This window comes from Heliconius melpomene, chromosome 3 (genome assembly GCF_056956725.1).
Source record: "Heliconius melpomene rosina isolate 202511_hmr_F chromosome 3, ASM5695672v1, whole genome shotgun sequence".
Classification (NCBI taxonomy): domain Eukaryota; kingdom Metazoa; phylum Arthropoda; class Insecta; order Lepidoptera; family Nymphalidae; genus Heliconius; species Heliconius melpomene.
The window spans coordinates 11017834-11033023 of NC_140391.1; the positions used below are offsets into that span (position 1 = coordinate 11017834).

General features: G+C 35.4%; 2 protein-coding genes across 2 annotated transcripts; one reads left to right on the forward strand and one right to left on the reverse strand.

The window, feature by feature from the left end:
* Positions 1–572: 572 nt before the first annotated feature.
* Positions 573–14023, reverse strand: mats (MOB kinase activator-like 1). Its single transcript, XM_085207248.1, has 5 exons — positions 13859–14023; positions 13382–13548; positions 6743–6970; positions 2227–2390; positions 573–2083 (listed from the first exon to the last, which is right to left on the reverse strand). The coding sequence occupies exons 1-5, from the start codon at positions 13930–13932 to the stop codon at positions 2003–2005; spliced, it is 714 nt and encodes a 237-aa protein (XP_085063374.1). The 5' UTR covers positions 13933–14023; the 3' UTR covers positions 573–2002.
* Positions 14024–14214: 191 nt separating this feature from the next.
* Positions 14215–15190, forward strand: ND-MLRQ (NADH dehydrogenase (ubiquinone) MLRQ subunit). Its single transcript, XM_085207249.1, has 3 exons — positions 14215–14375; positions 14721–14867; positions 15063–15190. Exons 1-3 carry the CDS (start codon positions 14334–14336, stop codon positions 15114–15116), a joined length of 243 nt encoding a protein of 80 aa, XP_085063375.1. The 5' UTR covers positions 14215–14333; the 3' UTR covers positions 15117–15190.

Consider the following 15190-nt stretch of genomic DNA (forward strand, 5'->3'; position numbering starts at 1 on the left):
AAAGGAAAAGGCTCCGATAGCAACATATATATTGTCCTATTTTGTATCGCCTACAGGTTTTTTTTATATTTATATGAAAGCTTACACAAATAATTTATGTGAAGTACATTGTATATTTACATGTTTTATTTAAAGGTCGTTTTGGCGCAGGGGCATAACGACTGACTGAGGACTGTAACGAGACAGGTTGTGGATTCGATTCCCACTCGAGGACATTAAATTCTAATTCAATTGAATAAGCAAGCAGTGTTCATTAATATTATTAATATTTAATCTTTAAATAAATATATACACTGGTTGTGTCTCCTGTTAGAATTCTTAATATTTTTTATTTCTCTTTGGAATAATATATAGCATGAGATTATTTATTTATTTTTTAACTCATACTGTGTTTTGTTAGCTAGTAATAACAAATAGAATAATGATTAAGTTTTAAAGTTATAATATGTACAAATCTTCTCTTTAAGGCGAAGGTCGAGGCGAAGCGCAGGGGTTCCATGGGCTCCCCCTGCCTATGCCGCTATGTGCGGTGTGTACAACTATTAATATATAGAAATAAATTAAAGTCTCTATTGTATTTTATAATTCGTATAATTCATGTTACATATTATTTATAAATAAAAAAAAATCATTACGTCAGTCGCACGTGGCGCAATCGTTCGATTGCAAAAATATATTTTAATAACTTATTATCTAATATAATATATAGTATATAGTCCGTCCAACGTGTTATTGATAATGGGATACCCCACGCTTAGTAACTCACATAGCCATATGTATATGTGTATAAACATTCAGTATGCGTAATACAAGCTTATATACTATGCAATATGGATAAAGAAATATCTGGCAATATTTAAACTGTCCGGTATCCCTTGGCCATACAAGTTACTGTGCGTCAGTGCGAGCGCTACGTCCTTCCACACATCTTTATAGGTACAATCGAGCTCACTATATGGTTCAAACAAGAATATAATTAAATGTAAACAAAAATGCCATTCCTTTTAATTCTTTGTTTTTATATTTGACATTTTATTTATTTAAATGTTTTTTTTTGCATGTATAATTATTTTTATTCTTTTATGTAATACCTTATTAATATTATTCTTTAAATTTAACCTTTTTATTGAAGATTTGTATGTATGTATTAATAATTTCAATTCAGTTTTTTATTTAATTTTTCAATTTGCTTATCCATAACTTCATTTTGCATGTTGGTTAAGCTAACAGACTAATTATTATAATATTACTAGACAGATATGCTCTAATACGCCATTTTGTATATATGACGCTATTATATGATATTATATAAATATTTCATAGTAATGAAATATTTACTAATAACTGACAGCGTTGCGCTCGACTGTACCGCAGTTTTGCAATAACACCTGTCGGACTATACGTAGATGTCGTGACATAGACCGAGGACACAGCGAGGGCGGCCGCTCCCCGCGCGTGCTTCAAATAAATAAGGAACCAAATACGCGGCGTACAGCACACTGTAAACAGAGTGTAGCGTACTATATACAGGGGTGCAGTGTGTAGCGCTAAGTGTCCTCCCCGGCTTCCTCTACACTGATTCGTACAATAAGTAATTTTATTATTTTCAATCCTTTTTTACGCTATTACTCAGCCACAGAAGATTATACAATAATATTTACTGTAGAAGCCTCTGCGGTTTCCGCTCTCGCCTCTGCCGCAGCCTCCCAGTCTCCAAGTAGCTCATATCACAATTTCATTCTCGTAGTAAACCTTAAAACATTAATTAGTACATTAATAAGAACCGCGTCGCGGCATGTCACCGGTCGCCACAGACGCAGGCTAGACCAGACGCGTGACGGCTGTCAGATGTGTGTATGGCCAATACAGAAATGGGTACGTTAAATTTAAGTACAATAGTTGACATTGAAACAATGTTACAACATTTACAATTAATCTATTCTATGTGTTTCTTCGACGTCATGCACGTGGGGAGGTGTGGGGAGGTGGGGGTAGTCATCGTTCATCGTGCCTCCTTAGCGGTGAGCTTCTCGATGAGTTCCTGCAGCGGCGCCAGCTCCCGTCGCTCTATCAGGTTGAACTCCTGTCACATAATAAGCGACTGTCAGCATGTGCTCGTAGTCGGAGAATAAGTAGAAACGTTATCTAGTCAGAGCTGACTCAGGGGTGTATTAGTATTGTGTTAATACTTGGCAAATATAATCAATACTTCAGTAATACTTTTACCTGAACAAAGAATATGAAGTGTTTGAAAGAGGTGTTTAGGTGCGCCTCTTCGCCCAGCTGCACCACCTCGGGGAAGTGCTGGTGGTAGATGTGCGCGTACACGCGGAACAGACGCTTCAAGATCGTCTTCGCCATTGACAGGAAGTTCTTGGGGAACGGCACACCTGCACACACGTAGTAGTGACAACAGAAGTGAATACAATGAGACACTTTCTCGCGCGCGGCTTTTGCCCGCTTGAACTACACAGAAGAATATGATGAATATAGAATATAAAATTATGTATATATAAGAAAAATCGATAAATTCTTTAATTATGGTTATTTACATTGTCATGTATTAAATAAATCGTAATTTAAGTCTTTTGGGGATATATTTAACTAGCGGACGCGCGCAGCTTCGCCTGCTTATTTGCACCCTTAGGGGTGAATTCTAATAAATCATGAAACACGTGTTCAATGAAATATTTATAAGTCTCAATTTAAAATTTTATAAAAATCAGTGGCGATTTAAAGATTTTTCCATACAAACTTTCATGCCCTTATTTGCACCCTTAGGGGGTGAATTTTAGAAAACTATGAAACACATGTTCAATTAAATATTTTTAAGAGTCTAAATTTCAAATTTTATAAAAATCGGTGGCGATTTAAAGATTTTCCCATACAAAGTTTCAACCCCTTATTTGCACCCTTAGGGGAAAAATTCTAGAAAACCAAGAAACATGTATTAAATTAAATACTTTTAAGAGTTTGAATTTCAAATGTTATAAAAATCGGTGCCGATTTAAAAAAAAATCCATTCCAACTTTCCAACTTTCAACCCCTATTTCACCCCTTTAGAGTTAAAATTTTTCAAAATCCCTTTTTAGTGGATGTCCAGATTACGAAAGTAAACATCTGTCCAAAGTTCACGTTTCTACCATCAGCGGTTACGAATTTGGAATCGTGGAAATAACTGTAATAACTATTTATATGTAGGTATATGTGTACAGTGTGAGAGTCACGTCGTCAGCAATGGCAACACGCATGGGCAGACTCGGCAGGATTATTACCACCTCCGTATCCGAGTGTACGCAGTTGACTTGGATCACGCACCACCTAGCATACGGGAAGGGTTGTATTCGACCTTCCTATGGCGATTGGATTGTCCCAATTGATTGAGACGGTGACAATTCACAGCCTTGGTTTCATCAAATCTGGGCCGAGGCACTGGTTACTAAGGATCCGAAGGTGAAACCCTAAAAGAGGAAGTATAACCGACCCTCAAGGTATTTTAAGTGACAAATTGCCAGAGCGAGCTCTCTTTTCTTCGAACTCGACTATAGATGACTGAGGAACAACACCGCCGACAGAGCTCAAAGTCGTAGCCATAATTTGGCTACGGCATGATTGACCCAAAAAGCTGTTAGTCGATTTCTGTTCTTAGTATATCTAAGGCTTAAAGGATCATCGATTGATTGGCCATCACTATGGCTTTCGCCGTGGTTGCTCGTCGGAGATCTTCTGGTTTACCTTACCCACCGCTGGGCTACAGCTATCGTAAGCAAGGGATAGGGCCTGGCGAGAATTTATGCAAGTGGATCGCCAGCTTTATCATTAGGCGCAGCAACAAGGTTGCTGTCAACAGTTTTACCTTAGAATACATGCCCGTAAATGCTGACGTTTCCCAAAGCTGCATGCTTTCCCCTATGCTCATTCTTCTTCTTATCAATCGGTCACCTGATGATAGTGATCACTACCGCACATGACCCTGTGTAACACCAGATGAGCTACAGGTGCCTTGCCAGCCTTAAACTCTTCCAAAGTACCGGCTTTAAACCTTACAACGGGCACAGCACATTGAGCCTTAGCGTTTCGAGTGACTGCCGGTATCGTGATCATCTGGAAAGCAAGGTCAAGTTGGCCTGAAAGAAACTGGGGTCATAAGCAGAGCGAGACAATATTTCACGCCAAAATAGGGCCTAGGTTCGGCCTCAGATTGAGTAATGGTCTCATATCTGATATGGTGCACCCCAGTTGACCCATTTTTTTTTTTTTTACAATCTAAATATATAAAAAATCTCTTGCCAAACTCGTGAGTTTGTAGGCAAGAAGCGCTCTTTACTTACTACATTAATCTAAACTACTATACCAACACTTATAATTTAACCATACATACATAACACAAAAAATAAAAGATAAATAACATTAATAAACTTAACAAATCTGATGCAGGTATGTTTCAATCTTAAACTATAATTCACAGAAGGGTTACTCATGACTACATAACAGAAAAAAAAATGAAGAAAGAGTAATATTTGTAGTCCTGGGACTTGAAAAACCATCACAGGTGTCGGTTTTTCCGATATTTTTTAAAATCAATATAATATGAAAAATACATGACAAAGATTTTTTTTTATATTTTTCTCATAACTGTCATGACTTGGTCTATCACCTGGTTTCGTTTTATCGTTGACTCCTGGGACACCCTGTATATTATATCTATTCTTATTGTATTACAGACTACCTATTCTATATTATATCTATTTTTGTACTATCTATTCTATATTATGTCTATTCCTGTACTATATATTCTATAAAAAAAACAAAAAAAAACAAAAAATAAACCAAATAAATTAATACTCTATGCCCTTGTCTGATTCTTTAAGACAGAAATCTTTCAGTTTTATCTTTAAAATTGGTTTAGTAACGTTTTTATTCAATGTGAGGTTATTTATATTATTAAAGATTTTGGGTACCATGCACCTTGTTGTTCTCTTTCCAAAATAATTTTCCGCAGTTGGCTCAAAAAATTCTTTTTTCCCGACCCTCCTAGTTAAGTAGTTTACTTTAATGTCTACTGGTAAAATTCCACAAATTGAAAATAGTTTTTCATACTCTTCACTACATTTTTCTTTTATCTTTTTACCAACCAAAAACTTGATCAAACGTATTTGAAGTTGCTTTATATCCCTTAAGTATGTTATGAATGTCCGCCCATACACGCTGAGACCGTAACTAAGTACGGAGTCCGCAAGGGCATAGTATACAATGCGTATCGTTTCTTTATTTAATTCTTTACTTAAGTGGTAAAACTTCCCCAGTACACATCTTAGCCTATTGCAAATATCTATTACCTGAGATTTCCAATTAAATTTTTTATCAATTTTCAAGCCTAAGTACTTGAGTGTATTAACGAATTCTAGTTTGTTTCAGTTACATTTTTTTTATTACTATGAAGACAGTCATAAGTATGCCCTACTATTTGTAGCATTTGATCGCATACAACGTAGAGCCATTCGAATTGTTGGGGACCCAATGATCTGTGAAAAGCTTGACGCTTTGGTTTTGCATAGAGACGTCTCGACGTCATCGACGTTCCCCATTCGACATTCGACAACACTACCGCAATAAATTCTACCGCATTTATCATAGGGAGTGTTCTCGAGAAGTGTTTGATCTGTTACATCTCAAATACAACATCCATAAACATCCACACCATCTGGATACGTGGCACTACAGTGCGGTTTCGTAGGAACTTCCTTCCATGCGTGCGCCACGAAACTGTGGGATGGCCTACTTACGGCAGTGTTTTCAGGTATAGGACCTGAGTACCTTCAAAAAGCGCGTCTATCGCCACCTCAAAGGCCATCAACGCAGCTGGTGTTACAGGGGTCATGGGCGGCGGTGATCACTTACGATCAGGTGACCCGTACGCTCGTTTGCCTTATCTTTATCCATGAAAATTTAACTAATAATAGAATAATAATAATAATAATGTTTTGGGAATTTCTTAGATGTTACACACAAAGTTTATGTTTTTAAAAACGATATCAAGTAACAAAACAAAAAACGGGGAACCTCACTCTTTTAGCAAGTGGCAATTAACACTAGTAAATGCCCCAAGTAAGTTTTTTTTACATACTCGTATCTTCATGTAGAGGCACCGATTAATTACGATTTTGTTATAAGCAGTAGCGGCCCTCGCGCAGCTTTGTCCGCTTGAACTATACGAATATTTATGTAAGTGTATTTTAAGAAAAAAATATTAATTGTTTTTGTATGATTATGTAAACAATTATTTGATTTTGCTCGTAAAAATTATCGTATTTAATAGACAAATGTCTTTTTTCTCTATCTAGATACACGGTAAATAATAATTAATATAAATAGCCCCAGAAATAGGTTTTCTGGCGTATCTTCCATCAGAAAGATTTTTTTAAATTTGAACCATGTATATCAGCTTCACACAACAGGGCAGGCAGAGGAACCCTGGTAATAAGACACTCTGTTTCCCACTTTCTACCGAATATCGTGGCCGAGCTCAACGCGGCGCTATGCGTCTAAACCATACGAGAGTATACACCAAGCAAACAACTGCAATTATACATAATTATACATTTAAATAAATATTTCATTTCCTCGAGTGGGAATTGAACCCACAATCAGTATGTTTTCAGTCGCACTATGTGACCCTGTGCCACGACTCGCCTCAACCTTGCATATTATTTTGTTATATCATTTTGTCCTTGTACATTACCTATTTTAGATGGGAAAAGTGTCTCATCATCGAGCTGATCCTGGGCCCAGGTCATGAGGTAGTCAATGTATTTGGGAGCAGAGCATTTGATGGGCTTCTTGACAGTGTGCCCGTCTGCCCAGTGGTACTCGTACTTGGGCCCCGCAGACATCACCGCGCACGACTCCTCTGTGCAGAATTCCGTGATAGTGCCGTAGAGCATGTTGATCTGGTTGAAGAAATCCACTGCTGGAAAGTGTATTAACATATAAACATTTATTGATTTATTACATAATGCTGTGTTGCTTTTGTCACATTTTAAGTATATATATTTCATATTTTTACGTCACGCCTTTAAAGAAATATGTTAAGTGAAATGTGCTATTCAATATTTGGACCGTTTATTTTGAAAGTGGTGTAAGTCCATTTTTGAGAAAAATGAGCTATCACGTAATTCATGCTTAATTTAATGTAATTTTTTTATATATAACTAGTCTAACGATTTGCATTGTTTCCACTACGTGTTTCCACTACTCGTAAGTTAAAAGATAGATATTAAAAAATTAGAGAAATGTATTAGAAAATGTACAGCGCATAGCCTGTGAGAAGAAAATAAATACGACAAGGCTGTATGACTCCGTATCTTTGCCCAGTAACAGCAAAAACAACAGTAGCGCCATCTTTTTGCAATCCGCAATCTTATTACGATTTTCCTAATTTTATATTATTTAAGCTATTATAGCTATATACTTCCGGTGCATCACACATATTTTGAAACACTACTACATGAAGAGAATAAGTAAATTCTTGTAATCAGTATCTAGTGTTGACAATGTAATTGCCGTCTTAAATAAAATTTTATGTGTTGTTATGCGTATTTGTAAACAAAATAATATTAAAATGAAGTATATTTTATAGCGATATTTGATTTTTCAAAATTGAAATTAAACGATTTCTACAATTGTCTAATTATGAAAGTGGTGTAAGTCCATTTACAGCACATAAATATGTGTTATCGTAGTCTAATTAGCCAAAAACAAATTTAAATAAACAAATTAAATGTTGATAAAATAATAGAAACAATGCCAGACTCATACGATTTGCCTATATTTTTAAATTAACAAATATACTAACCTTTAATTTTCTCGAAACAAAAGAAAATGGACTTACACCACTCTCAAAATAAACGGGCCATTTGTTGCTTCACAAGTCTGTATATTTTTAATTCAAATATTATATATTAAATAGAATATTATATTAAATATAAATACAATATATTGTATTAAATTTAATTACCAACCCCATAACATCAAAAATGTTCTTGATAACATTTTGTTCCAATATACAGAGTGTTTTTGTCGGCACCACTTTAAATGAAACTGTCTTAACTACTCTATTAAAGCCTAATACAATTATTATTTTTTATCCCAAAAATGAAAAAATCAAAGGGACACCGCCGCGCCTCACACGTCTCATTCTGAAATCGAGTCGTAGGTATTGGAGATAAAGTTCAAAGTTGTTTCACCTTTAGTAAAATTTTTGTAGTAGTAAGTGTTTACGTTGTTGGAATCTATGCGTAACTGCGTCACAAGAAATACAGGTATGGGCAAACATCGTTAAATGAAAAAAAACCTATGTCTAAACTGTTGAGGTATCTTGATTAATTTCATTAGGTATGAATTTGAAATATTCTACCCTATATGCTGTTCCCATATAAGGAGCGCTGAAGCTTCCATCCTGTATATATATCACATATATACAGGTTGTCCCAGAAAATATCGTGTTTTTGCCAAACATTAAATTCAAAATATTTACTACACTCAACTTTAACCGACTGGACTATAAAAAACCCGATACCGATATAACACCGATTGGCAAAAACACGATATTTTATTGAAAACTGATGCAGGTATGTTTCAATCTTAAACTGTAATTCACAGAAGGGTTACTCATGATTACATTACAGAAAAAAAAATGAAGAAAGAGTAATATATATTCATATATCTTATTTTATATTTATAATTCTTATTTATTTTAATATTTATATTTGTCTTATATATTTTATATATATATATTTATAAAAACATATATGGTATATAATAAGTCATGGCTAATAGTAATGATGAACTTGACGATTCTTTTTTTTCCCTTTCTTCCTCTCCTAGTGGATCGAGTAGTACAGACAGCTTTCTCAGTATTCCCACATTAAGTGACAATATTGATAGCAATTTCTCAGACGTTCTGAAAAACTTTAATGTCATTCATATTAATGCACAAAGTATTCCTGCACACTATCCAGATCTTCTTACTTCCTTTAATAATAAAAATATTCATGCAATATTGGTATCAGAATCATGGTTAAAGCCATGTCTGCAATCGGTTTCTTACTCGCTCCCAGGGTTTCATTTGAATCGTAACGATCGTATTGGCCGCTCCGGAGGCGGAGTTGCTATATACTTACGCTCCCATATTGCCTTTAATATAGTTGACCAGTCGCAGCACCAAACAGTTGGTGGCCCAGAACATCTTTTCATAGAGGTAATTTTTTCACACACAAGGGTCTTGCTCGGAGTTTACTATAGTCCAAACCTTACGATCGATTACTTTCCATCTCTTGAAACCCTGTTGGAGCGTCTGAAGCCACTGTACCACCACACAATTTTAATGGGCGATTTTAACACCTGCCTATTAAAACATGATTATCGTGCCTCCCGTCTAAAGTCAGTGGTTACTGGTGCCAATATGCATATACTTCCTCTCGCTGCTACGCACAATTTTCCAAATAGCTTACCCTCACTTCTCGATTTAGTTTTCGTATCTTCTATTAATCATGTTGAAAAACACGGTCAATATCCTGCTCTGGCTTTCTCTTACCATGATCTTATTTACATATCGTACAAGATTAAACCCCCTAAGGCCAAATCAAGAATTCTTCTGCGACGCAATTTTCGTGGTATAGACTGGAACCTACTGCGGAGAGACGCAGCTGCAATCAACTGGAGCGATATTTCAAATTTAAAAACAATTGACGAACAAGTTAGTACTTTTAACTCCTTACTGTTGCATCTTTACGATTGTCATGCTCCTCTACGTCCTGTTCGGATGAGACATTTTCCTGCTCCCTGGCTCACTGAGGATTTAAAACACCTGCAAAAAAAGAAAAATATGGCAAAATTACGCTACAGATCAAATCCCTCTGACCGAAATAAACGTAAATATAACAAAGCCAGAAATCACTGCAATAGGGTGTGTCGAGACTACCAACGACGCCATATTCATAAATCCATAGTCGAAGAAGATGATTCTTCTAGAGTATGGAAATTTCTTGAATCCATAGGAGTAGGTAAAGCACGCAGAAGCGTTAATCCTCAAAATATAGACTTAAATAAGCTCAATAAACATTTCTCTTCTTCAAGTAACATTAATGATACTGATAAGCAAAAAACACTCAAACATGTCACTGCTTTTACCTCTTCTAACGCTCCTAACTTCTTCTTTAGTCAATTTACGGAAAGTGATGTTAAGAAGAATATTGTGGCTATCAGCTCTGACGCCGTTGGGGCTGACTCTGTGAGTCGTAATATGATCATCCCTATTCTTGATATCATTTGTCCTATCCTGACTTCCATGCTTAATTTCTCCATAGAGTCCTGCGAATTTCCTTCAGCATGGAAAGAAGCTCAAATTCTTCCTCTACCCAAAAAGAACAATCCCACTTGCGATAGTGATTTCCGTCCAATTTCAATTCTTCCTTTCTTATCCAAAGTCCTCGAACGCCTGGTGCAAAGTCAACTCACATATTTCCTTTCAAAGCATAACCTTCTCAATTCTTTGCAATCCGGTTTTCGTCCTGGTCATAGTACGACTACAGCACTTATAAAAATAACTGACGACATCCGCACTGCTATGGATACACAACAGGTCACGGTGTTAGTGTTGCTAGACTTTAGCAATGCTTTTGGCACTGTAGATTTTGACTTTATGCTTGCCACCTTAGTTTCTCTTAACATATCTCCTAACGTAATCGACTGGTTTCACAATTACCTGCATGGACGCCGTCAACGTATTCGAATAAATGATTCGTACTCGGACTGGTCTTCAGTCAATGCTGGCGTTCCGCAGGGTGGCGTGTTGTCTCCTCTTTTATTTTCACTTTTTATTAATAATATTTCCCAACATATCTCTTCTCTCTACCACCTATATGCAGATGATTTACAAATTTATTGCCATTCCAAAGTGTCTGAACTACCTGCGGCGATAAATTTCTTAAATAATAATTTACTGACTATAACCAACTGGAGTAAGTCTTTTGGACTGCAGTTAAATCCAATTAAGACTCAAGTAATAATCGTCGGTAGTCCAAAGCTTATGTCTAGATTTAACACGTCCTCTTTACCTCCTATACTACTGAGTGGACAAACAATACCGTACAGTAAGACTGTTAAAAATCTTGGCATTATTATTGATCAAAATTTGTCTTGGGATCCACAGATTAGTGAGGTGAGTAGGAAGATGTTTGCTTCGATTGGTTATCTTTTAAGGTTGCGTAATTTTCTACCTATACCAACGAAAATTGCGCTAGCACAGTCTCTCCTTATACCAATTCTTGATTACGCTGACTCATGTTACCTTGACTTAAAAGAAGAGCAACTTAATAAGCTTGAGCGGCTACAAAATCTTGCAATTCGGTTCATCTTTGGATTAAAAAAGTATGACCACGTCTCAGAGTTTCGAGCTAAGCTCAAGTGGCTCCCAATCCGACTTCGCAGGAATACTCGTATTCTCCATCTTCTCTACTGTGTACTGTTTGATCCATTGACCCCACCTTATCTAAAAGAGCGTTTTGAATTTTTGGGGCGATCCCACTCACGACACTTGCGCTCAAAACACAACTTAACACTCAAAATTCCTTCACATTCTTCTTCCTTCCTTAGCAATTCTTTTTCAATTACATCTTCCCGACTCTGGAATAATTTACCTATGAATATTAGACGGGCAAAATCATTACCTGTTTTTAAACGTTTATTAAAACAATATTTTCTTACTTTCTGAGCTTCTTATCTTTTATTTATTTACATTTTGTTTATACTATAAGCTATATATGTGTACTATGTGACCATGAATGTATGTATGTATGTATGTATGTATGTATGTATGTATGTATGTATGTGTATTTATGTATATATGTTTGTATATGTTTATATATGGATATATATATATTTTATTATTTATATGTATTTTATTAAATTTATTATTTCACACCCCCAACCCTTTCCTACACTTTACGTCCTATGCCTTAAGGTTGCCTGGAAGAGATCGCTATTTTAGCGATAAGGCCGCCTCTTGTACATTTCTTTCTTATCTTGATTCCTTTTCTTGTGTTATATTTTTGGGTGTACAATATAGAATATTATTATTATTATTATTATATTTGTAGTCCTGGGACTTGAAAAACCATCACAGGGTGTCGGTTTTTCCGATATTTTTTAAAATCAATATAATATGAAAAATACATGACAAAGAATTTTTTTTATATTTTTCTCATAACTGTCACGACTTGGTCTATCACCTGTTTTCTTTTTATCGTTGACTCCTGGGACACCCTGTATGTACAGGATTGGAAGCTTCAGCGCTCCTTTTATATTATACTAGAGGCCCTACCGCGGCTTCGCCTGCGTGAAATACGTTATTATTAATTTCGAATTCGATAAGTACCTACGTCCGATGAGTACCTACGTCCTATAAGTGACGTCCATGCAAAATTTGAGACTCCTAGCATTTGAAGTAACGAAGTTTCATACAAACTTTTAACCCCAAAACAACCCCTTAGAAGTCGAATATTGCAAATTCCCGTCTTAGCGAGCACCTACGTCCAATAAGTAACTCCTATTCAAAATTTCAGATTCCTAGCACTTGTAGTTTTTGAGATTTCGTGATGGAGTGTGTGACCTTCCAATTTTATATATATAGATTATACTGTGTGCATATACAGCTGTAACCACTGATGGTAGAAACATGATATTTGGGCAGATGTATATTTTTATAATGTGAACATCCACTAAGAAGGAATTTTGAAAAATTTTTGCCCTAAAGGGATCAAAGTTTGTATGGAAAAATCTTTAAAACACCACTGATTCTCTCCTAGTCTACCATATTAAGAAATGAAAAAAGGCTAAATAGGAAGAATGAATAAAGTTATAACATGGTGTAATATTTGTGTGACAGCTTTGCATGTTTAGCAGTTCACAATATCTAGTGCACAAAATACATGCAAGTTCTTTAAAAATAGAGTAAGAAAAGTAACAATTCAACCACTCCTCATTCTCTTTCTCTAAAAAAGACAAGGTAAATAAGTGTTCAGGTCACTTGATCTGTATGTACTAATGTAAAATAGAAGCTATACCCAATTTTATAGTTGTTTACATATTGTATTTTATAATAAGGTCTGTATCCTTGCCAATCAGGTCCCAATGTCCAAAGATTAGCAACACACAATAAACCTATAACATCGAAGTATAACTATTCCAGTGTCCAAAAATCGAGTATTGTGTTAGTTTCAATGTCTTCTAAAAACAGATATCAGTCACTTCCTGTGGCTGTCAATTTAGTGACTGACTCATAATGGTTAGCAATATATGTGAAGTGCTTCAATATACTTACTATTGACAGCGACCCATTCGTTCAAATCTTCGCCTTCAGGCAACATCACTGCAAGCCGAAGGTTCCCTGAGCCAAGAGTAGCGGCGGCGTGACGCATAAGATCATATTGATGAGTCCCTTCAGGAATGTTTTTCTTTGGTTTAAAAGTTCTATTAGATCGACTGCCACTAAAATAAAGTGATATCGTTAGTAACGACGTTTTTAGATTTTATTTACATTCATCTATAAAGATTATCCAGGAACAAGATGATTATTTTGATTATAGTATATTAATCGATCGTTAAAAATTACACAATGAAATTTCTTCTTCATTATAATAACAGTAAAACTTTCTGCTAGTGTCATTTTATTACTAAGAAGACAATAATATTGATAAATATATTGTGGCTTTAACAGTATAAACAAGACACCATAGAACGGAAGACGACAAGTTATTAATAGATATCAGATAAACACATTGTCGTCTTATCGACTCACAATAAAAAGCTCATTTTTTTCTGTAAATTCCTTCCAATTTTGTGTTGCACTCCCGTAGCGTAGCACCAAACCATTAAAATAGGTTATTTATTTAACAATTTTTATCAGTCGATCAGCTAACAGCTTGTCACAGACACGGTGACACTGACAGACGACACGGCAGTGGGCAGTGGGTCGACACTCGCGTGCATAGTTGCATACACTATAGAACAATATTGTTTCATTATAATTAGTGACTATTAAAAATTTCATTAATATTCTAATATTACTTAAAAAAAAAATTACGTACGTATCAATAATGATAACATTTATTCTAAGTAATTATTTAACATTAATTGTGCTCTAGTAACATTAATATATATCTGTGTATTGCCTGTGTAAATCGTTAATCGACATATTGATAGAATTTTCCTGTCCTCCTAATACTTTCAGACGATTGCGGATTACTTGTTAATAAAGACTGTAACAATCAATAATGCAGGGCCTCAGTTTCTCCAGCTTAAAGAAGCACAAAGCGGTGTGTATGTTTTATATACGTTGTTTTCATTACTACGTCTTGGCTTACATAATTAACCTGCAATCTTTATCTTCAGGATATAACGTTATTTTTTATATACGTAGTGCATTCGTTTATTTGTTGTAGTAATAAAAACCTTTAATTATTATTTAATATAATTAAATACTATTTCTAATATAAAGTCGCAATTTATTGTATTGCACTAATCGTACTGAAGAGAGTTCTACAAATTGTATAAATATAATATGTTTACATATTCATAGTATCGGTTTGCTTGGTTCAAGGGAAACTGTAGGTATAGCTGCAATACCGATTATGATCTTCATGTTATATTATGATCTACAGTTGATCCCGTTGTACGTGTGCGTCGGTCTGGGATGCGCCGGATCGGTGTTCTACCTGGCCCGCCTCGCGCTGCGCTCCCCTGACGTCTCCTGGAACAAACGCACCAACCCCGAGCCCTGGGAGGAGTACAGGAACAAGCAGTACAAGGTATACTAAGGGTTTTTAATAAATGTTAGCAGTCAAATATTATAAGTTTATATCAAATTGATCATAAAACTTTTAGAGATTTGTATTGTATATTTGGAATGGAGTACAGTAAATGAATAATTACCTAAATTTATAAAAATATGTGACAAAATACTAAATAATGTATTGGGAAGTAATAAACAATATTGTTTACAGTTCTACTCACCCACCAGGGATTACTCAAAGGAGGACGGTGCACCCAAGTTCTAAGATTTCTGCATTCAAGTTATCATCATTATGTACATTAGTAAATTTTATTTAATAAATAGTGGTATGTGATATCA